At 36.8% G+C, this 21,927-nt stretch overlaps 1 protein-coding gene across 3 annotated transcripts in view; it reads left to right on the forward strand.

Moving 5' to 3' along the window:
• The window catches only part of LOC127441471 (myomesin-2-like), a 44,809-nt gene that overhangs the window by 7,616 nt on the left and 15,266 nt on the right, over positions 1–21,927 (forward strand). For all 3 annotated transcript variants that reach the window (XM_051698928.1, XM_051698929.1, XM_051698930.1), the window contains 22 exons: positions 988–1,129; positions 1,207–1,406; positions 1,500–1,553; positions 3,159–3,283; positions 3,371–3,554; positions 9,668–9,842; positions 10,317–10,438; positions 13,333–13,529; positions 13,735–13,861; positions 14,022–14,197; positions 14,652–14,766; positions 14,873–15,029; positions 16,361–16,467; positions 16,771–16,815; positions 17,542–17,678; positions 17,804–17,948; positions 18,932–18,991; positions 19,072–19,139; positions 19,239–19,364; positions 21,084–21,171; positions 21,554–21,592; positions 21,733–21,838. In XM_051698928.1, coding sequence (XP_051554888.1) covers positions 988–1,129; positions 1,207–1,406; positions 1,500–1,553; positions 3,159–3,283; positions 3,371–3,554; positions 9,668–9,842; positions 10,317–10,438; positions 13,333–13,529; positions 13,735–13,861; positions 14,022–14,197; positions 14,652–14,766; positions 14,873–15,029; positions 16,361–16,467; positions 16,771–16,815; positions 17,542–17,678; positions 17,804–17,948; positions 18,932–18,991; positions 19,072–19,139; positions 19,239–19,364; positions 21,084–21,171; positions 21,554–21,592; positions 21,733–21,838 — 2,695 coding nt within the window. The remainder of the gene's footprint in view (positions 1–987; positions 1,130–1,206; positions 1,407–1,499; positions 1,554–3,158; positions 3,284–3,370; positions 3,555–9,667; positions 9,843–10,316; positions 10,439–13,332; positions 13,530–13,734; positions 13,862–14,021; positions 14,198–14,651; positions 14,767–14,872; positions 15,030–16,360; positions 16,468–16,770; positions 16,816–17,541; positions 17,679–17,803; positions 17,949–18,931; positions 18,992–19,071; positions 19,140–19,238; positions 19,365–21,083; positions 21,172–21,553; positions 21,593–21,732; positions 21,839–21,927) is intronic.

Below are 21,927 nucleotides of genomic sequence, written 5' to 3' on the forward strand. Positions count from 1 at the left end.
GAGTCTTACCGGTACACTGCTACACAGGAAGTAATATGCCTTGTTATTAGTAACAACATGCAAGTTGTCTCATCTCACTATAGAAAGCACATTAACTTTGGAAAGTCCTCTTTCACAAGGCCATTCATAGTTATTGTCAGAGCATGGGGCTTCTCACATTCTGCATGCACTGTATATTTAAGAAACAAGTTGCCACATGTATTAGGTTTCTCTCTGGGAATTCTGCTTGTATCTTTGTTTGACGGCACTAAAGGCAGCCAGTCTGATCAATTGACCGTTTGCTAAGCTCCGCCCCCCTTGGTTATGGTCGCTCGCTCTGACAAGCTCTGCAGAGAAATGAATGGGAGATTGCCGTGAACAATGCGTTTTTTAAGCAAAATATTCGCATAAATGGAATAGATAATATTTTCATGTGGGCTGGTATGAAGAGTGACATTGTAATGCATATTTATCTGAAGTTTTTTGTAAAATAAAATTTTTATTTAATTAAATGTTTTTGTTTTTTTTAAATAATTTAAAACTGTGAATCAGAATCAAGGCAAACGATTTCTACGGTCACTTGAAAAGAGAAAAATAATTTTGGTCTTGGTTTAGGGACAGTGGAAAAACCCTAAACATGACTGTGAAATATCAGTATGTTGGCTTTGTCAAGTCAACATAATGATTATATTCAAACAGCCTTTCAGAACACTCCCCCTGTGTTTCATTGGTGGCAAAACACATATTCCCACCTAAGCTCATGCGATTGTTTGAGTCATTTTTGGTGTCAGGCTAGTTGGGATGCTTAAACAAACAGAGCAATAGTGCCACAGAGCCACAGTCTTTACACTTTTCAGGTAAATTAATAATTTACTTAATTATAGTTGTCTCTGTCTTTACTGTAGCTAGGTGTTGTTATAGAGCAGATGCATGTCATGTAGCTTGCTTTGCCATAATTAGATATGACAGCAGGGAGCAGATCTTCCAGCTGATTTGTGTGTGTATCAGATGCTGATGTAGAGGAGGAAGGGGTTCCTGTTGCTCCTCTTGATGTGCATTGCCATGACGCTAATAAAGATTATGTGGTTGTTACCTGGAAGCAGCCAGCAGTGGAGGGCAGCAGTCCCATCATGGGCTACTTCATTGACAGGTTAGTCATGTGGCATTTAATTGCACACCACCTTTGGGATCATAAAGTCCATGTCAGTGTAAAATTTTTCTTTGCAGGTGTGAGGTTGGCACTCACCACTGGGCCCAGTGTAATGACACTCCAGTGAAGTATGCCCGTTTTCCTGTCACTGGGCTTATTGAGGGCCACTCCTACTCTTTCAGGGTGCGAGCCCTCAATAAAGTTGGAGTGAGCCGTTCATCTCGTGCCTCTGACCCTGTAGCTGCCATGGACCCAGCAGATCGCGCCCGCCTTAGAGGTAAGGGACCTGAGTAAGTCTGATAGAATTTAAATTGAAGAGCAATATCACTTAATTTGTACACAACCATGCATTATTTTTCTTTTATCACAGGTCCCTCTGCTCCATGGACTGGAATGATCAAATTCACTGAGGAAGACCATACTGGTGAAATAATACACTAACTTGATGATATTGCATATTGCATTGCATTTAACTCCAAAATATGATATATTTCTAAGTGAAACAGACTATTCAGATGGAAATTATGTAGGACTAGACTAAGTTTTGATTTGATTTTGGATTGATATTGTTGGGTAATATTAATTTTCCCTGCACGATAAAAAAGTGGTAAACAGCAATTGTTAGCTTAAAGGGATAGTTTACCCAAAAATGAAAATTCTCTCATCATTTACTCACCCTCATGCCATCCAGATGTGTATGACTTTATTTCTTCTGCAGAACACAAATGAAGAAGAATAGAAGAATATTTCAGCTCTGTAGGTCCATACAATGTAAGTGAATGGGTGCCAAAATTTTGATGCTCCAAAAAGCACATAAAGTCATCATAAAAGTAATTAATACGACTCCAGTGTTTAATTCCATGTCTTCTGAAGTGATATGATAGGTGTGGGTGAGAAACAGATAAATATTTAAGTCATTTTTTATCCCTGCCCAGTATGTGGCGATATGCACAATGATGACCCGAAGGCATTACAGATATTACAGCTTAATTTTCTGTTAAAGCATGATTTTCTGTAAAGCTGCTTTGAAAAGATGTGTGTTGTGAAAAGCGCTATACAAATGAAAATGACTTGACTTGATATGCACGAAGAATGCGACTCGCCAAAAACACAAGAATTTGGAAGTGAAAGTGGAGATTTACAGTATAGTAAAAAAGGACTTCAATTTTGATCTGTTTCTCATCCACACTTATCATATCTCTTCAGAAGACATGGTTAAACCACTGGAGTCTTATGGATTGTGTTTACGCTGACCTATATGATTTTTGGAGGTTCAAAATGTTGGCATCGATTCACTTGCATTGTATGGACCAAAAGAGCTGAGAAAGTCTTCTAAAAATCTTCATTTGTATTCTGGTGAAGAAAGAAAGTCATACACATCTGTGATGGCATGAGAGTGAGTAAATGGTGAGAGAATTTTCATGTTTGGGTGAACTATCCCTTTTAAGGAGCTATTTCCACCTGATCTAACCCATTAAATTAGTTTTGTTAGTGTAACCAAATGTATTCAGGTTGATTCAGTGATGTTAAATAATCTTTTTGACTTCAATAAAACCATTTAATTTGTTACCACATGAAGCACATTTTTTAGGTTAACAATTTTTCCCCCCCATGTGGCTTTGTGTGCATCATCAGAAAAGAAAGGTTGTTTTAGAAGAACATTCAGGAGAACATTAGTGCATGTTGATAAAAACAACACTTTCCTTCTTAAAAATAGCATGCACTGATGAATTGTGCACAATAAAAGCAAACTGAAAAAAAAAAAGTTAACTTAAAAATGTGCTTTATGTGGTAACATCTAAACTAACTATTTATATTTGAGTCAAAAATATAATTTTTACACATTTTAAGAGTTAGATCAGGTAGACAGGTGCAGGTTACCACATTTAACTGTCGATACATTCATTTAGAAAGCAAACAGGGTTAATTTTGATATCATATTGTCTTAAAATCTGTGTGTATAGTATATGTGAATATCAAATATGACCAATAAGTACCAGTGAATTTTTATTTCCCTTGTCTTTCTCAGTGGGGGTTGTCCCTGATCCGCCCACTGACCTGGCTGTCACTGAAGCTACTAAAAGTTACATGGTACTGAGCTGGAAGCCACCTGTTCAGAGAGGACATGAGGGTGTCATGTATTATGTGGAGAAGGTGAGGGAGAATGAGAAAAATATACAGTTTTCTTATTTGATTTCACATTTTATGAGTATAACACTGGACTTACAAATTTTTTCCAAGTGTTTGGTGGGTACAGACACATGGCAGAGGGTGAACACTGGGATCCCAGTGAAGTCTCCACGCTTTGCCCTGTTTGACCTTGCTGAGGGTAAATCTTACAGCTTCCGTGTGCGCAGCTGTAACTCTGCCGGAGTTGGAGAGCCATCAGAAGAAACTGAGGAGACTACTGTGGGAGACAGATTGGGTGAGTATTAGCACTCGACACAGAAAGAGAAAATAGGTTACTGAGACATGTTAATATTGTATGATAGGAAGCGTGTTTCAGTAGTTCTTGAGAATTTGGGTGTATTGTGTCACCTGAGCATCATCAAAGAAGCCATATCATTCATTTTAGTGTAGTAATTTAGCTTAACATTACTTTCTGACCTTAGCTATTTTTATGCTGCTGTACCTTTAAGACATCTACAGGTGTGTGTGTGTGTGTATATATATATATATATATATATATATATATATATATATATATATATATATATATACTCAATGACCACTTTAATAGGTACATCTGTAAACCTACTTATTCATGCAATTACTGTATCTAATCAGCCAATTGTGTGGCAGCAGTGCAGTGCATAAAATCACACAGATACGGGTCAGGAGCTTGAGTTAATGTTCACATCAACCATCAGAATGGGGAAAAATGTGTTCTAAGTGATTTTGAGCACAGTTGTAGTCCAGTTTTTTTTAGAGATGGTAATGTTAATGTGCCACAAAATAACATGCACAAAAGGCATGAGAAAACTGAGCTCATCAATTATGACAACATTTAGGAACATAGCGTGAGTCATGACGAAAGAGTTTAAATTCTTATAAACCAAATTTAATTGCTGTCTGCAAAAAAACAACAGCAGCTCATGTTTCTGTTTCACCTTGAAGTGTGGTCCTCTAAAATGTATTTAAGAACTCTAGCAGTGCTGAACACAATTAATGTTCCTGTCACACAATGTACAACAATCAGATACTGCATATTTCAGTTGGCCAGGCTTTGTAAACTTTTAAATGTTAAAGTAAAATTTTATGCTTTTCACTTCATTCAAGCTGACTAAAATGTCTTTAAACTTAAACTTTTTCGCACTTGCTCGGTTGACTGAAGGAATGAAAAGCAGCCAATTGCAGTGTGAAACATAAACATTGCGCAGTGTAGATGCATTTGGGAGTTGTAATTTTTATTCTGATTGTACTATTCAGCACTTCATGAGCTTCAATCAAGGAATCTTTAGGCACCTTACGTTTCGATCTGATTCCGATTCTGGGAGTCACGATCTACATTTTTTTCTCATTGATAATTCTGCTGTGCAAAGGCAAAACACAGTAACTTCACATTTTGACTAAAATTGGGGTTCTTAGACTGTAAGTTGCCCTGTGACAGACAGGTCTCGCTCAACTATAATCAGGTTTTGAGAAAATTGCAGTAACTACAAAATCCACACTCAAATCAAGTAACTATTTTGTTGTTCTACTGTGCAGCCTTTGTATGGTAGTATTATCATCATAAGAAGTGACAAACACAGACCTCTTCGCATAAGAAAATAAATGAAAGAAAATAAATATTGGTTTCAAAACACAATACTATTAAATTAAATCATTCAGCTGATTATGTTAAATAACGTTTATATGTTTAAAACATTGATAATAATTTTTATTTAATATTATACAATTTTTAATTATATCCTAGGCCTTATGATTTTTTATTTGAACTATACTATTTGAGGTTGGTGCTCCAGGTTGATTACATGAGATATCTGCTTCTGTGAGAGTGCAGATGTCAGCTTCTCCTTTCCTCACCACAGGTGAAAAAGTGGCACAAATAGTGGGATTATTATTTAAAAAATCTATAAAGAATCTCGTATGTACTGTTCCATCTGTTTGCTCTGCAAGTAGAAGTCTCACCTGCTTAACATGTGTGCGCACTCTTCCCGATGAGTGAGAGACCGGCAATGTGCAACAGCAAAAGAAAGAGCGCAAGACGAGTAAAAGAAATTGGGAACATCGTTGTTACTAGAAGCTTCAGCCCCTCTAAAATTCATCTCAGCCCCCCTCAAAATCTGTCACTTTGCAATCAGCATGCTAGTGTAGCCGCACCACAATTTTGCGTGCGCAAAATAAGATTTTGAGCGTGCTATTTGATATTTTGAGAGCACAAACATTTTCTGCGTGCGCAAGATGATATTTTGAGTGCATAAAAAGGTATGCATGCGCGTGTACTCAGTGTTGTGTTGCACTGTATCTTCTTGCAAAGATTAATTCACTTTGAGCAAACAAAAATCAATTTTGCGCTTGAAAAAAGTTTATTTGAATGTGAATTTGCACAGAATTCTGAAATGTATTTAACTCCAGTGTTTTTTCCATGTGCAAGATCTCACTCGCTCTCTCCTCCTACCCACTCTGCGTGCACTCCTAGCTTTGACTGCTTGTTTGCTCAACAAGGTCACTGCATTATAATGTACCAGAATTTCAGCCAATCAGAGATGAGGTGGTCAATTTTGATTGGCTGCCAATTGGCTTACTAGCTAGCTAACTATCTGGCTAGCTCTCTTAGTTTGGTTCTCTTGGCTAGTTTTTGGTAATAGGTTACCAAATTACACTTACTTAGCTACTAGCTTGGCCATGTTAGCTACCACTTTCATCTGAAATTATATTAATTTAACCGTGTGTAAAACTCTTTAAGACTAACGTTATAGTGTAGTTTTGCGGGAGCTTAATTTGACTTCTATCTATCCCACAGGATATTCTGAGAGAGCAGTTTATTAAAATAAATGTGATCAGATTACAATCTACCATGGATCAGCAACCACTGAACCTTCTTCTTTTTTGTTATTATTATATGAAATATTATTTTCTTTAATAAACATGTTATTTTGTCAACCTTCTTTAGTGTGTCCTCTCCTATTTTTTCGACAGCCTTGTATATTATAAATATAATATTATGAATATTATAAATATTGCCTAAATTAACATTCTATTCTTGATAATAAATTAGAAAAGCTGTTCATGTTTGCATTTCAAAGCTGTGGGTTATCTTGAAATGTTCAGTATGCTGTTTTTATGAAGTTTATGCATTCTACCACAACCCTTCTGGCAAAATTGATTCAAGAGAAGAAAAGGAAAAGAGGCTAATTATGTCTTCGGTCATAGTTTGGGGTAAATTAAATGTACAGTATATTGAACCTCAATTGTTTGAGGCTGCAAAACGTTTAAAAAAAAAAAATAGAAAGAAATCCTTAGTATTGTATGATCCCAGGCTACTATATTTTGAAAAATTTACATTACAGTAAATTAAGCCTTACAGTACTCCTGGTATGTCTATAATCCATGAGGTAAATATCTTTTGTAATGATAACTGCATACAGTATATAAAGTGTGTACTGAACTTGGAGCATTGTGCCTCTTGGCTCTTCTGCTACATTTACACAGAGATGTTCATGGTTGCTGTAACTACCATAAAGCCCAAAGTATACTTTGCCTGTCCGCGTTCCGCGACGGTCCGCGCACAGTCCGCGTGACATAATTTTCATCATCAGGAGTGTCTACGGATGTCTGCGTACAATGTCCGCGTGCAGCCAGATTTTTCTGTCCACGTGGACTGTGCATGGACAAACGCGCATGCGCAAGGTTGACTTTTGAGATAGAAGAGTCCACTAGGTGGCAATATGCACAGTAGTCAAGCAGTAGTCGAAGAGCATATCCTTCTCCATCGTTTTGTTGTTGTTGTTCTTGCTTCCTCTAATGGCGGATCCTCAGCTTTTCTTCTTCTTTCTCCTTCGGAGCGGATGTCCTGTAAATGACATGACTCGGTGCTGTCCTCTAACATCTGGTAGCATATAACAAAGCAATTGTACTGCTCATGTGTTGAACGCGTCCATTTGCGCTCATCCGCGTGAGGTATACTTTCAAAGCTGTGTGCACACAACTGTGAACGGAACACACAAATTGAAGTATACCTGGGCCTTTACTGTCCAATAGCCAATCCTGACGTAGGAGGTGGGACTTGTTGGAATAGTGCTGGAAAAGCAAACGAGCAGTCTTAAGTTTCGAGTGCATGCAGAGGACATACGAGAAGAGAGAACGAGTGAGATCTTGCACACACCAAAAATTTATTAATCTTTGCTAGAAGAAACATTGCTTTACAAAGCTGATTTCAAGTGCGTACAAAATAACTTTTTGTGCGCTCAAAATATCATCTTGCATCTGCAAAATTACTTTTTTACTCTCAAAATATCAGCTTGCATGCTCAAAATATCATCTTGCCCACACAGAACATTTTTGTGCGCTCAAAATATAATTTTGCATGCTCCAAATACAATTTTGCGCTCGCAGAATTTTGCCACATTTGTAACTCCATACAACACTGCACTTGTTTGAATCGCGAGGCACTTTGGTGGCTTTTCTCACGTGTAAAGACTGACTATAGCACAAGCCAATAGCTTTGGAGTGTGGGCTGTGCGCATATCACGGTTTGAGCCACTGAACAAATATGCGAGGATCAGTGTCTTATTATGACCGATTGACAGAGAGGAGGCTTGTCGCTCGTTTAATGTGGTAATCTCGTTTAACAAGGAGAGAAAGGGGCTGAATTAATTAAAAGTAAAAGTGACTAATGACATTATAATGACATCAGGACATAATTAAAACCTGTAATTATTTTTTGGCTATGTCGTCTTTTTTGTATATTCCTTGATGGTCATGCACAGCAGTTCACAAAATGATATGCTCTGTTGTCATTTGCAGGGAAAATGCTTATTATATTTAAACACCGGTAAAGTCTCTTAGGAGACTCGCTGAATTGAACAGTTGTTTCAAATCTGCCAGATGCATCCTTTGTGCGACTCACTTAACAGTGTCATTGGGGGCTGAGCCCCCATAAGATTGAAATCCTAGAATCACCACTGATTGGGAAGCAGCAAACAAAAATTAATGAGAAAATTAAGACATCACCCAGGACTCCCGAACCGCTGTCTCATCATTATTTTCAGGTGTTTTTTTTATATGCGACTGAAATGGTCGCACTGTAGAACCTTGCACTAGGGGTGCAGTTTCTCTTCAATTTCTGTGTTTCCACCAGACTATTGGAGTGCAAATAGCCACGCTGTGTGGCAGATGCTATTTACACTTAGTGCAAATAGTCACTCCAATATATAAATTGCCCCATTATGACTGGCTAACCTACTTTCATGTGAAATGAGTTACAATGCTTGGTTTGCTCTCAGTTTCAATATAATTGGCAATGTCCCATCCTTTACTAAAAATGTTTTGCAAAAAAAATAAAAAATCTGGTCAGACTGAAATGATCAAGTTCTTGGCAAGCATAAAATTCAGCCACTTGTTTTTTTTAACATTGGAGTTCTTCTGAAGGATATGCATTGCAGAGCTGCAGTTGCTACACATAGCCAGGAATAATAGTAGGCCTGTCTATCCTACTTGCCTGTCTGTCCTTACTTTCTTCACTCTGACTTATTGGGCCTAGTTGCTGATTACTGAATGTGGTTGAAATGTAAATGTGGTCAGTCATATGTTAATGTGCTCATGATTTCTGCAGAAGAATTCTGTTTTTGCTCTTACACTCATAGTTCATATTATTGTTTGTCTGTTTATGTTAAACCAATTTAATCTTTACATACTGATATATGCCAATCAGCCACAACATTAAAACCACCTGCCTAATATTGTGTAGGTCTCTCTCGTGCCGCCAAATCAGCGCCAACCCGCATCTCAGAATAGCATTTCTACAAACCAGCCCATCTGGCACCAACAATCACACCACGGTCCAAATCACTGAGATCACATTTTTACCCCATTCTGATGGTTGATGTGAACATTAACTGAAGCTCATGACCCGCATCTGCATGATTTTATACACTGCACTGCTGCCACATGATTGGCTGATTAGATAATCGCATGGATGATTGTTGGTGCCAGACGGGCTGGTTTGAGTATTTCTGTAACTGCTGATCTCCTGGGATTTTCACACACAAGAGTCTCTAGAATTTACTCCAAATAGTGCCAAAAACAAAAATCATCCAGTGAGTGGCAGTTCTGTGGATGGAAACGCCTTACTGATGAGAGAGCTGAACAGAGAATGGCCAGACTGGTTTGAACTGACAAAATCTACAGTAACTCAGATAACCGCTCTGTACAATTGTGGTGAGAAGAATATCTTCTCAGAATGCTATTCTGAGATATGGGTTGGCACTGTTTTGGTGGCAAGAGGGGGACCTACACAATATTAGGCAAGTGGTTTTAATGTTGTGACTATTCGGTGTATGCTGATTGTCCATTAATTTATTTTATTGCTTTCAGACCTGCCCTCTGTCCCAGGGCCTGTTGTTCCCACCAGAAACACTGACTCCTCTGTGGTGGTGACATGGGGGGCATCTAAGGAGGTTAAGAATCTGGTGGGCTATTACATCGAAGTTAGTGTCAGTGGCAGCAATGTGTGGGTTCCCTGCAACAACAAGCCAGTCAAAGGCACAAGGTATGCCAGCCTGGGGCTGACCAGGTGCCCTTAGAAAACTGCACTAAATAAGTATTATTATTACTTGCAAAACTAAAGAGTTTACAGAGAAGGTTTCTCATCAGTCAATTACAATGCAATGTTTTGTATGTATTTGTGTCAAAACCATTGTTTATAAGACTACTGTAGGCCCAGATGGAATATGCTGATTTGTATTCATATTTTCTGCCCTGATATTGGGGGGAAATCTGCGGAATCCTATGGATTTATACATGGTAAAATGTGTTAACCAGAGCTGATAGACCTACACTCATATTGGCAGCTGAAGACATAATCCAATTAGCCAAAATGTTTCATAAATGAGCACAGAAGGGATATGTGGGATGTGTTGACCTTGTAAATAATGAGGGGTCCCAATTCTGTGGAAATTTTTGGGGCTTGGTGCATATTCTGTGTGGGTCTGGTGATAATTTGTCAATCTCTATGGGTATGCAGGTTTGTGTGCCATGGACTGAACACAGGGGACAAATGCGTGTTTAGGGTGAAGGCGCTGAATGCTGCAGGATATAGTGAAAGCACCAGCGAATCTGAAGTCTGCCTTGTGAAATCAGGCATTGGTAAGTTTTGCTGCTGCTGACAGTACAACTGTGAATCCAAACCTAATTAAACAGAAAAGTTTGTCTACAATAAGCAGATAACAATTTAAAGATACTACACGTACCATACATGTAATGCCTAATAAATATGAATTCAATGTATTTATTTCATGTTGTTCACTGTTTTCACCAGAACAACATTATTCTTGTAGCTTTAAGAAAGAAATAACTTAAGCAGGGGTCTTCAATAAGTGGTCCGTGGCAGTACTGCAGGAGGTCCACAATTGCTTGATATCAAACTAATTTTTGTGAAAAAAATGAAAATATGTGTTAAACGAAAAAACAATGTAAAGTTAACTTCTACCAAAACTAAAGTTAAGAAACTTATGTTCAGCTAAAAGTTTCAATGTCCCTCCCAAATTAAAATATATTAAGTAAAATTAAAATGTAACGTACAGTACAAGTACATGACTCTATACGTCAACAATGATTATTTGTATGCAATATGTAAGAAGTGGTGCCTGCTCTGTATCTCTAGCCACTAAGTTCTGCAAAATGTTGTATACCCCTGAACTAAAGAACCATTTATTATCTGTGATTCGTTGTTTCCCTGATTTCTGTCACCACTCTCAGCATCATCCTCTCCTTTACCAGCATCTTTCAGACTCTCTCTTTTTGTGCAATAGTCTTTCAATGAACATTTATTGCCATCCTGAAGTCACCATTATGCATAATGCGCCATGCACTGCCACTCATACTTTGCATACCACAGAGCTGGAAAGACTAAACTGAGCTTTCATGCTGCATGAACATCTTATTAAACCAAGTCCTACCTCTGCATGCCTTGCCTTAGTATCTCTACTCATTTCTTTCCCTCACAAACACACGGTCATTACCTGAGTGAACCCTGCGTGACAGAAACGTCCTGGTGCTGAGAATAATAAAGCAGCATGTGGGAGAGACAATAGGGGTGTATTGTTAACTTTCCCAGAATAAAATTACACGTTGACTGCAAATCAGAGAGCAGTGTCTGGGTGTTGTCATACAGGTGTGCTTGTGCTGTATGTCTGTTTTATGAATGACTGCAGGGTGTGTGATGCAAGCCCGTGCATGAGCAGGGTGGGTGGTAGAACGAGTTGAGCGAAGGTCATCATACGTCCTGTCAGAGTTTTGAAGAGCACAGTAAGTAGACTTGTTCAGACTGTGACAAAACGTCATGTGGGAAGTTGACACATCATGTCCATGGACTTTTCTTTTTATCAACATACAAAAGATTTTAGGTTAAATTCTGAATGAATGTAAAAGGTAAATGGAAAGTCCTTCAGTGTAATGAATTTTAAAAGGTACAAAACTAATATTGCATTTCATTCCTCAATTAATTTGAGACAATAAAAGCTATATGCTTAAATAGAATAATAATAATAATAATATTAATAATTAACTTTAAATACATTATAAATAGTTTTAGATAGAATATAGCATGTAACACTTTCCAAAAGTATTTTATGTCAACTAACCATTAATCATTATATGACCAGAGTAACATAGACAGATGGGAGAATCTCACGAAATCCAGGTCATAGTTCAATCCAAAATCAAAAGAAGAAGAAGAAAATAAATTATTTTCTGTGTAAAGAAAACAAAGGCTACTTTTAGAACCATTAAGATTTTTTGCATTGTGACATTTTGTTCCGATTAAGCATATTTCAAACCAAAATTATTATTACTGTAATGTGAAAAAATTAATTCCTATTACTCTAATGCAAAAGTATCTAATTCTTATTACTGTAATATAGAATGAAAAATAAAATATCATGATTTAAAAAAATAAATTCTCATTGCAATAAGAGAATGCTTTTGAGAATGGAGGGAAATTGTGCTTAATTTTCATGGAAAGTATAGTCACAATAGTCTTAAAAAAGGCTTCATTTTCTTTATGCAAAATATAATTTCTTATTTTTCCTGTATAAATTTCATAGTTCACACAGGCATATTATTGCAATCACAGGGATGGAAGAGATGAAGGAATTGTCGTCATCCAGTTTCTAATAAAAATATTATGTAACTTTGTGAGGCACTGTATACAGTATATAGCAAGAGAGGCATGCTTACTGACTTATTAACTGATTTGTGCATTGAGATGATAACAGTTGACAATGTGGTGTGCGCCTGTCGAGTTTGAACAGCATGAAAATGCTCTGAAGTTTCTCATTTATTTTGACTCAGTGTTGTTCAGAGAAAAATCATTCTGGTCACATTTATCTTAATTTGTTGTTGTTGTTGCAAAATGTGTACCCCAAAAAGCTTATATCCATCAGACTTGTATATGTTAAAGAGACCCACCCAGAAACAACAATTAATTCACTCACCCTCATGTTGTTCCAAACCTGCATTTATTTATTTTTTGATCCCCTTTTCTCCCAATTTTGAATGCCCAATTCCCACTACTTATTAGTTCCTCGTGGTGGCACGGTTACTCACCTCAATCCGGGTGGTGGAGGACAAGACTCAGTTGCCTCCGCTTCTGAGACAGTCAATCTGTGCATCTTATCACGTGGCTTGCTGTGCATGACACGACACCGCGGAGACTCACAGCATGTGGAGGCTCATGCCTGTCACTTTCACTTTCATTGTATGGAAAAATTATGCAATGAAAGTGAATGGTGACTGAGCTGAACCTTCTGCCTAACATATTTTGTGTTCCACAGAAGAAATTAAGTCTTTTGGGTTCGGATTAACTTAAGGGAAGTAAATGATAACAACATTTTCATTTCTGGGTGAACTATCCCTTTAATGGCAAACATCTGAAGATACACAACAGATCTGGAGCTCTTTCTTTTTTAAAGAAAACGGATTTGAATTCAGCCAATGGGTGAATGTGTTCTTGGGGTAAATAAAGCATTTTGTTACTGCAGCTGTCCCAAGCCCTCCCACTGGTGTGATTCTGCTGGAGAGTGCTCGTGACTACATGGTGCTGGGCTGGCAAGCTCCTGCTAAGACTGGTGGAGCAGACATCAGAGGTTACTATCTGGACTACAGAACAGTTAAGGATGGAGCCACAAGCAAGTGGCATGAGCTTAACCTCCAGGCAGTCAATGCCACATCCTATAAGGTTTGTCATTGTGTCTCAGTATTGAATTTGTACCAATTTGTGGATTTATTCTTTATAAAACAAAAATAATAATTCAATTGTGTATTATTTATAGAATTTGAGAGCTAACAATTATTATTATAGATCCCAAGGTGCACTATAAGAACTAAGACTGTATTTATGAATGAGCTTTGTGCCTTTTTCTCCTACTTTCACTTTGACTTAGGTGACAGACCTGAAGGAAAACGTAATCTACCAGTTCCAGGTGCGTGCATTCAACCAGGCTGGTATTAGTGAAGGCTCTATACCCAGTATCCCCTTGGAGTGCAAGGAATGGACTGTTGCTGTTCCAGGTAAATCAGTGTATGCTCTATCCAAGTAAAAGCATTCATACCATGCAACGAGATTTTTGTATCCTGAAATTACATCTAGTCCAGATTTATTTATACATTTTCCTGCTGTGATGTATCACTGTTGTTTTTCTGCATGCATTTTACTGTTCAACAAACACAGGCCCTCCTCATGGCCTACATGTCCTGGAGGTGCGCAAGGACTCCTTGGTGCTTTTGTGGGAACCACCCACATTCAATGGCCGCAGTCCTGTGACTGGATATTATGTGGACTTCAAGGAGGAAAATGGCAAATGGAGATGTGTCCAAGAGAGATCCACAAAGATGACTTACATGAAGGTAATAATTGAGATGTTAGGAATTTTTCTTAAAGCAGCTGTAAGTGATTTATGCACCACTAGTGGCACAAAATGCAAAAATAATGGCTGTTTTCCAAACAGGTTTTCCAAACACTCTTCCAGTATTACATTGCTTTGCCTTTGAAGCCAGTCAAAGTTGTTTGATTGGCTAACACGCATGGGCAGCAGTCAGATTTGCTCTTTACAGACTTTCACGGAGAGAAGTGTGTTCTTTCTCAGAATACATATTTCATTTTTAACTTAGGGACATTTTATGTGTGGTATTACAAAAATCACATACAGCAGTTTTAAGGAAACATTAAAAGTACTGAATTAGTTCTCACATTTTTGATAATTTGGTGGTATACAGCTTAGGCTCTGTGTCTAGAATCTCTTTTGTAGGAAACAGAACAGTTTCCATGGCTTCACTGCACACTCATTTCTGTTTGATAAAGGCATTTGGTCTCCAAGAGGGCATTTCTTACAGGCTGCGCGTCTATGCTAAGAATTTGGCGGGTGTTGGAGGACCCTCAAAAGCAACTGATGCTATTTTGGCACAGACCCGCCCTGGTGAGATTGTATACTCACAGCTACTGTGTGTCATGGAGAAAAATTGCTGGTGTTGCTCACCATTTTTGCTATTCTAATTTAATTACACATGTTGGATTCTCCTCAGGAATCAATGAGATAATGGTGGATGTGGATGACGATGGCGTGATCTCTCTGATCTTCGAGTGCTCCGACCTTAAAGAGGGTTCTCAGTTTGTGTGGTCTAAAAACTACAAGGCCCTCACTGACACCTCTCATCTCACCATTCAAACTGTTGGGGGCAAGTAAGTCGACTTCGGCACCCTCGTTAAATATTGTATACAATTAATGTTGCTTTTAAAACTTGGCCTAAACTGCCATGCAAAGGAAAAACACTGTAACTAAACTTTTTTTCAAAATTGAGTTATGACCAAAACCGGGTCTCTTAGACTATGATCTGTCCCATGACAGATGGGTTTTCCTCAAATATACTCAGATTCAGAGAAAACAGATTGAAACATATATTATACATTTGGCTGGACAATCAAAAAATACTTTTCTTTTTTTCTTTTTATTGTGTTGCCATTGTTACTGAGTATGCATACAGTTTCATATAAATGGATTTACATACTTTGTCATACTGCTTATCTTGCAAAATCACTAAAATAATGATTGATTTGTAGAGTCATAACTTGTACATTATATTTTAATTGTACTGAATACACTTATTGTGGTATGGAAAATAAAACATATAGTTGAACTTTAGCTTTGGTTAAAGTTAACTTAAAGGGATAGTTTACCCAAAAATGAAAACTCTGTCATCTTTTACTCACCCTCATGCTGTTCCAAACCTGTATGACTTCCATGGAACACAAAAAGAGATGTCAGTCACCATTCACATACAGTACTGTGCAAAAGTCTTAGGCACATAAGATGTTTCACAAAAGCATTTGTCTTAAGATGGTTATTTATATCTTCAGCTTTAGTGTGTCAATAGGATATATAAATGTTAGACTCCCAAACATTACTTTTGCAAATAGAAAAGATTAGAACAGAAGAACAGGGAGCCCTGCAACAGCTGACATGGCCCCCACAAAGCCCCATTTACAAATCCATTTACATTTTTTGTAACACTACAATAAGTTTCCATTTGTTACCATTAATTAACATAAACAAAAAGCATTATTTTACAGCTTTTATTAATCTTGGTTAATGTTAATTTCAACATATACTAATAGATTTTTAAAATCAAAACTTGTATATGTTTACATTAGTTAATGCAAAATGACCTAACATGAACTAACAATGAACAATTATATTTTTATTAACTAACATTAACTAAGATTTTAAATGCTGTAAAGAATATGTTGTTCATTGTTTATCCATAATACCTATTGCATTAACTAATGTTAACGAATGGAACATTATTGTAAAGTGTTACCTATAATGTTGTTGTTTTTTTTACAAACATTAGTTTGAGATCAAACAATAATTGTCAAACTCCCTGCAGTACCACCACAGACCCCTGTTAACCCCTGGTCTATCTAATACAATAATGCAAAGTTCCATTAACAAGTCATGCAGTTCACTTGTTACTTTTAACAGAATGGTTGATTTTGCTGCTGTTTGTCCTCAGGTCCAGAGCCATATTTAATGCCCCATCTTTGGAGGACTTGGGCATTTACTCCTGTGTGATAACCAACACTGATGGAGTGTCTGCCAGCTACAAGCTCACTGAGGAAGGTGAGTCACTTCGCTTAAATCTCTGGCTGCAGCCGGGGTTATTCCATCCTGTCACATCTTTCTGAGTGACGTCCATGCTTAACAAGGGAACACAAGGAGATCACTCCTCCTCAAAAGGATGGGCTGCACAGCAGCTGCGGGTATTATGTAGTGATCTCTTGTCCATGAACCATAAACAAATTATTCCACACAACAAATAATTGACAAATTCACTTCTGTAATGTTTTTTTCTTCTTACAGTTGAGTAGCAAAGCACAAAATCAAGGATTGTTGATCATATTAATTTTTGTTTACTCTTTGTAGGACTTAAGCGCTTGCTGGACATCAGCCATGATCACAAGTTCCCAAGTAAGTTTACCTAGTAATACCCCCGGGTCCTAAATGAACTTTTTGCCATATGTGCCAATGGCAAATTTTTACTTACCTGTCAAGGAACTGTGTTTTGCATTATTTGTATTAGAAATATCTATTTATCCCTATGACAATGAAAGTAGGCCTATTTAGCTGTTATTTTTTGCATATTCGTGCATCTGTCACAAAACCATAAAGACTCATGGTGATTTTGCCCCTCATATTTTCATTTTGGTGGCATAGTGCAAGGAATTTTCCACGTTTCACTCTTGAGAAATAAAACCTTTAAGAACGCTAGATAAACTTTTTCTCTGTGACACGTTTTTATAAGGTGCACCAGTCACAACTAAAGTTTTTTAGTAAATGATTTAGATATGAAGACAGTTTAATGTTTGCATCACTGACATAAGTGAGGGTCAGATTTTGTTCTCACACTTTGATTTAAACCATGTAATGTTCCAGTTCCTAATAAAGTCACCAGCCAACTGGCGAGTAACTTGCCAAAAAGTTTTATTTACTTATTTCGCATTTGCTTGCATTTGGTGCTTGGCGAGTGTTAATTCTGTACCTTGTATAATTCCAAGCACCTATATCTACCAACAAATTATACCATATTGATTTTACCAGACTGTCGTAGTATAATCAATACATCCTGTCCTACACCTAATAAACATTTACCACTCAATAGCTTATCATAGGCTATTTATGAGCAATGTTTTGCAGTAATTCCCTTCAAATCTGAAATGGCCATTGAGCTTCAGGAGAAGGGACGTGTGCGTTTCTGGGCTGAAGTTGCCAAGTTTACTTCTAACTGCCAAGTGGAATATGTCTTCAATGATAATATTATCACTGAAGGAAAGGTACAGCACATCAGAACATTTTAGTTCAAAAGGCCTAAATGATTTTTCTTTTTTTCCACACAAGATTGTTTAATTGACAACATGCAAGATCATGTTTTGTTCACTTTGTCTGTCAAACTCTTCAGAAGTACATAATGAACTTTAACAAGAGCACTGGCATCATTGAGCTATTCATGGACTTATTGGAAGTTACTGATGAAGGAACCTTCACATTCAACCTTGTTGATGGCAAAGCAAAAGGTCGGACCAGCTTAGTGCTTATTGGAGAAGGTACGGTAATTTATTACATAAATGGATGTAATTTATTACATATATGGGGGCATTTAAATAGTTGTTATTAACAATTCATAGAGGTTTAACTCTTTTGTAGTATTATTTATGTTTTGTTGCAAATAGATGTTTCATGTGATGTTACCATTAGGGTGATCTGTGTCCCGTTTGGTCATGTTGGACCCTGTTAACACTATCTCAGTTCTCCTGAAGTACAGGCATATATGCATTTCTGTGAAGAAATAAGTATATTTAATGATTGACCTAGAATTAGTTAGAATCTTAATTCTTTAAGATATTATGGTATGACCTAAATCTGAGTCCATTCAATTAAAAATATTTAATTGAAACAACAACATTTAAATAGCAAATTTGAGTTAAGTCTACTTGCATCTACTTACCTAAACTTATATATTTAAGTTTAATCTATATGAACACCAAGCTAAGTGAACTTAATTACAAAAGTTTTGGAGACGTCATTACTCAGTTCAGCTGAGGGAACGAGTTTACACAATCATTTGAGTAGAGTCAACTTATTATTGTTTTCAGAGTAAGATTAATAAGGTTTTGTTTGTTTTACATATTCTCAAATATTTAAAACCTATTAAGTGGTGTATTAATAATTCTAACATTAGAAAGCTGAGACTTGTCTTTTTAAATCTGGGAAATGAAATGTAAAATGTGTTTTTGGGTCAAAGTGACTCAAAATAATGGAACAGGTCACATAGATATTTCTTCAAACATTTCCAGACATTTCCTCAGCCCTTCAGAACTTTAAATGAGTATGTCCTTTAGAGGGCAGAAGAGTACCATTATAGCTCCAAATTGGCGTTGAATGGAGAGGTAGAGTGGCAGGAAATGTGTTATGTGCTCTAGCTCAGAGGAATGCTTGTGAACGGCCTCTAAATGGTATTCATCACTCAATATAAGCTGTATTCAATATGCTTTGATGATAACTTTCTCTTATTTATGCTGCTTTACAGAGTTTGCAGAGCTTCAGAAGAAATCTGAGTTTGAGAGAGCAGAGTGGGTCAGAAGACAAGGTACATCAAACACTGTTTTTCATTGTGTTAAATCACATTTGAGTTATTTAAAGATATCTAAAAAATTCTCCCCCACACAGGTCCACACTTTGTGGAGTACCTTAGTTTCGAGGTCACCCCAGAGTGTGATGTGCATTTGAAATGCAAGGTAAGGCTTTAGGAGTCAGAAATGGGATCATTTCTTTATGTTAAAAAGACACTTGTTGAAATCCCCCTCTCCCCATTTTCCTTCTTTCTCCATTTTCAGGTTGGAAACATCAAACCTGCCACTGAGATTGCCTGGTTTAAGGATGGAATTGAGATTGAAGAGGAGGATGAGGATGCAAAGAAGATCAGAAAATCTCCTGAAGAGTTGACCTTTGATATTGGCAAGGTCAGATATTGAATTGGCAAGTCTGGGGCTGTTTTGGGAGCTGGAATTTCAGCATCCATATGAGAAATTCTGCAGTGTTGGTAGATGCAATACTATGGGGATGCAACAGGCTTTGCTATGCTAAAGGCCACACTCTCTATCTCTTACACATGTACTCATAAATGATGAGATATTTGCATAGTATAGTTGAATATTTATTGTATCAAAAATTTTAGTAGTTTGAAAGAGACGTAGTAAATTTTTTTTTATTTAATTTATTTATGTGAAAAGCCTGGGTGGGGAAAAATAATAATAATGTTTAGTCAACATGAAATCAAAACTGATCGTATTTGTTGTTATTGTGCATGATAAATCAGTAAAATATCAACAAAATGTAACCAAATAGCTATTTAGGGATTTCTTTAGGCTATAGTTGTTATGCAGCCTTTCTAAACTCTTTGAAATAACACAGTAATTCAAAGCTGTTTTTATTAACAACATTAATATAATAAAAGTTATGACAATAATAGCAAATAATGATAGAATTCATAAAAAAGCATTTTGTGGGTATATGTCAAGATGTTCTTGAGGGTGAACTTGACCTTTAGCCTCCACCTATTCAAAAATAGGTGTTGGTAGTGTTTCAGGAGGGCAGTAGTGCTCCACAATTGACTGCAAATTCTGGTATTGCGAATGCTGTTTCTTGAAGACTTTGATGCCTACATTTGATTCTATATATTTTATCATGTATTTGTTCAAATTATTTAACTACATTAGTTAAATGAACTAACAATTAACTATATTTTACAGCATTTATTTATCTTGGTTAATGTTAATTTCAACATATACTAATACATTGTTAAAATCAAAAGTTGTATATGTTAACATTAGTTAATGCACTATGAACTAACATGGATAAACAATGAACAATTTTATTTTTAATAACTAACATTAGCAAAGATTTTTACACGTTGTAAAAAATATATTGTTCATTGTTAGTTCATGATACCTAATGCATTAACTAATGTTAACGAATGGAACCTTATTGGAACCAGTGTTTCCATCATGTTTTATCACCATGTTTGTATCATGTTCTGTACTTTAACAGACAAGATACATATTCTATTTGACTCTTCATCACATTTATCAAAATGTATGTGCATATATCATAAATATATAGTTCTTCCATGTGTGGACCTTGGTTTAAAAAAAAACAAAAAAAACACTTTTCTGAAATCAGTCAGATTCTGATGGTCTTTAAAAAAGTTATTTAGCTAATTGTTATATCATTTCCTAGTAGTAATGGGAATTAAGTATTGAAAGCCATCATGTTTGACTGAATTCAACTACCGATAAGGTCCAGTCCAAATGAGAGAGGAGTGGGGAAAAGGAGAGGCACCATGCCACTCCTGTAGGAGGTGTTGGCATTAACTGCGATTTTTGTTTAATTCACAGCTTGTTATTAAGAGTGAAAAACAATGGAAAATGAAACCCACCACCGAAGAAAGCCCAAGCAAGCCAAAAGTCTGGAGCTTTTTTATATGTTGCCATCAATGTCACTGTGTTGTTATTTGTGATGATGCCGTCATTTCCTCTTTTCCTCTGTTGGCCTGCAGCATCCTCCGCAGGAGAAAAGCTTGGCTTTTTCGGTCTTTCCTGTCTTTTTAAATAGTGTTAACCAGTATATGATAAAACCAGTATCCAGTATCTATACCTCACCGTTACATTAATTTCCAACAGATTTCAAAAAAAGATGCTGGAGTATATGAGGTCAAATTGAAGGATGAGAGAGGAAAGGACAAAACTTTACTGAATCTGACAGAAGCAGGTAGGAGCTATTGGAATAGTTTCTCAAAAATGAAAATGTACTTATTTAGTTGTCCTTATGTCTTGCTAAATCAGTAGAAATTCAAAAAGAGTTTTGAAGAATATTATCGCATCTCTTTTCCACATAAAGTCAGTCATGACAACTCTCGGAAAGATTTAGCATGTGAATGTGGGCATGACACATTGATAGTAGATTGGTCTTGGTGGACTAGATCTAACGCTGCTGTTGCAGAGCAAGCACGGAGACTTGCTACTACTAGAAACTACACAAACATACTGAGTTAGCATGTGAACATGCTGCTGCTGCTGCACACATAGATATAAACAGTTACACAATGGTAACTAGGCCATTTAAATGTGGTTAACTGATTGTTTCTCAACAGGTTATCAGGCAGTGCTGAACGAAGTGTTTAGAGTTATTGGTGAGTGTCCAGCATTCAATCCCTCATCACTCAATCTTATTGAATGTAAAATTATTCTCCATTAGGAATGACCTCTCAAGCACTATCCGATCAATGCTTGTCTTGTAATTTTCATGCATTCTTTTCCTCTGTTCTTGTAGCCAACTCTTCTACTGAGCTCAAGGTTATGAGCACAGAACATGGTATCATTCTGTACTCCTTTGTTGTGCACTGTATTGAAGATCTTCGTGTTGGCTGGCTCCACAAGTAGGCTTTTTTAAATTATTGCTGCCTTCTCTATCTATCACTGTTTGTAGGCTGCTTTGATTGGTTTACATTTGTAAAAAAAATTCCTC

This window comes from Myxocyprinus asiaticus, chromosome 5, assembly GCF_019703515.2.
Source record: "Myxocyprinus asiaticus isolate MX2 ecotype Aquarium Trade chromosome 5, UBuf_Myxa_2, whole genome shotgun sequence".
In the NCBI taxonomy this organism is placed as follows: Eukaryota; Metazoa; Chordata; class Actinopteri; order Cypriniformes; family Catostomidae; genus Myxocyprinus; species Myxocyprinus asiaticus.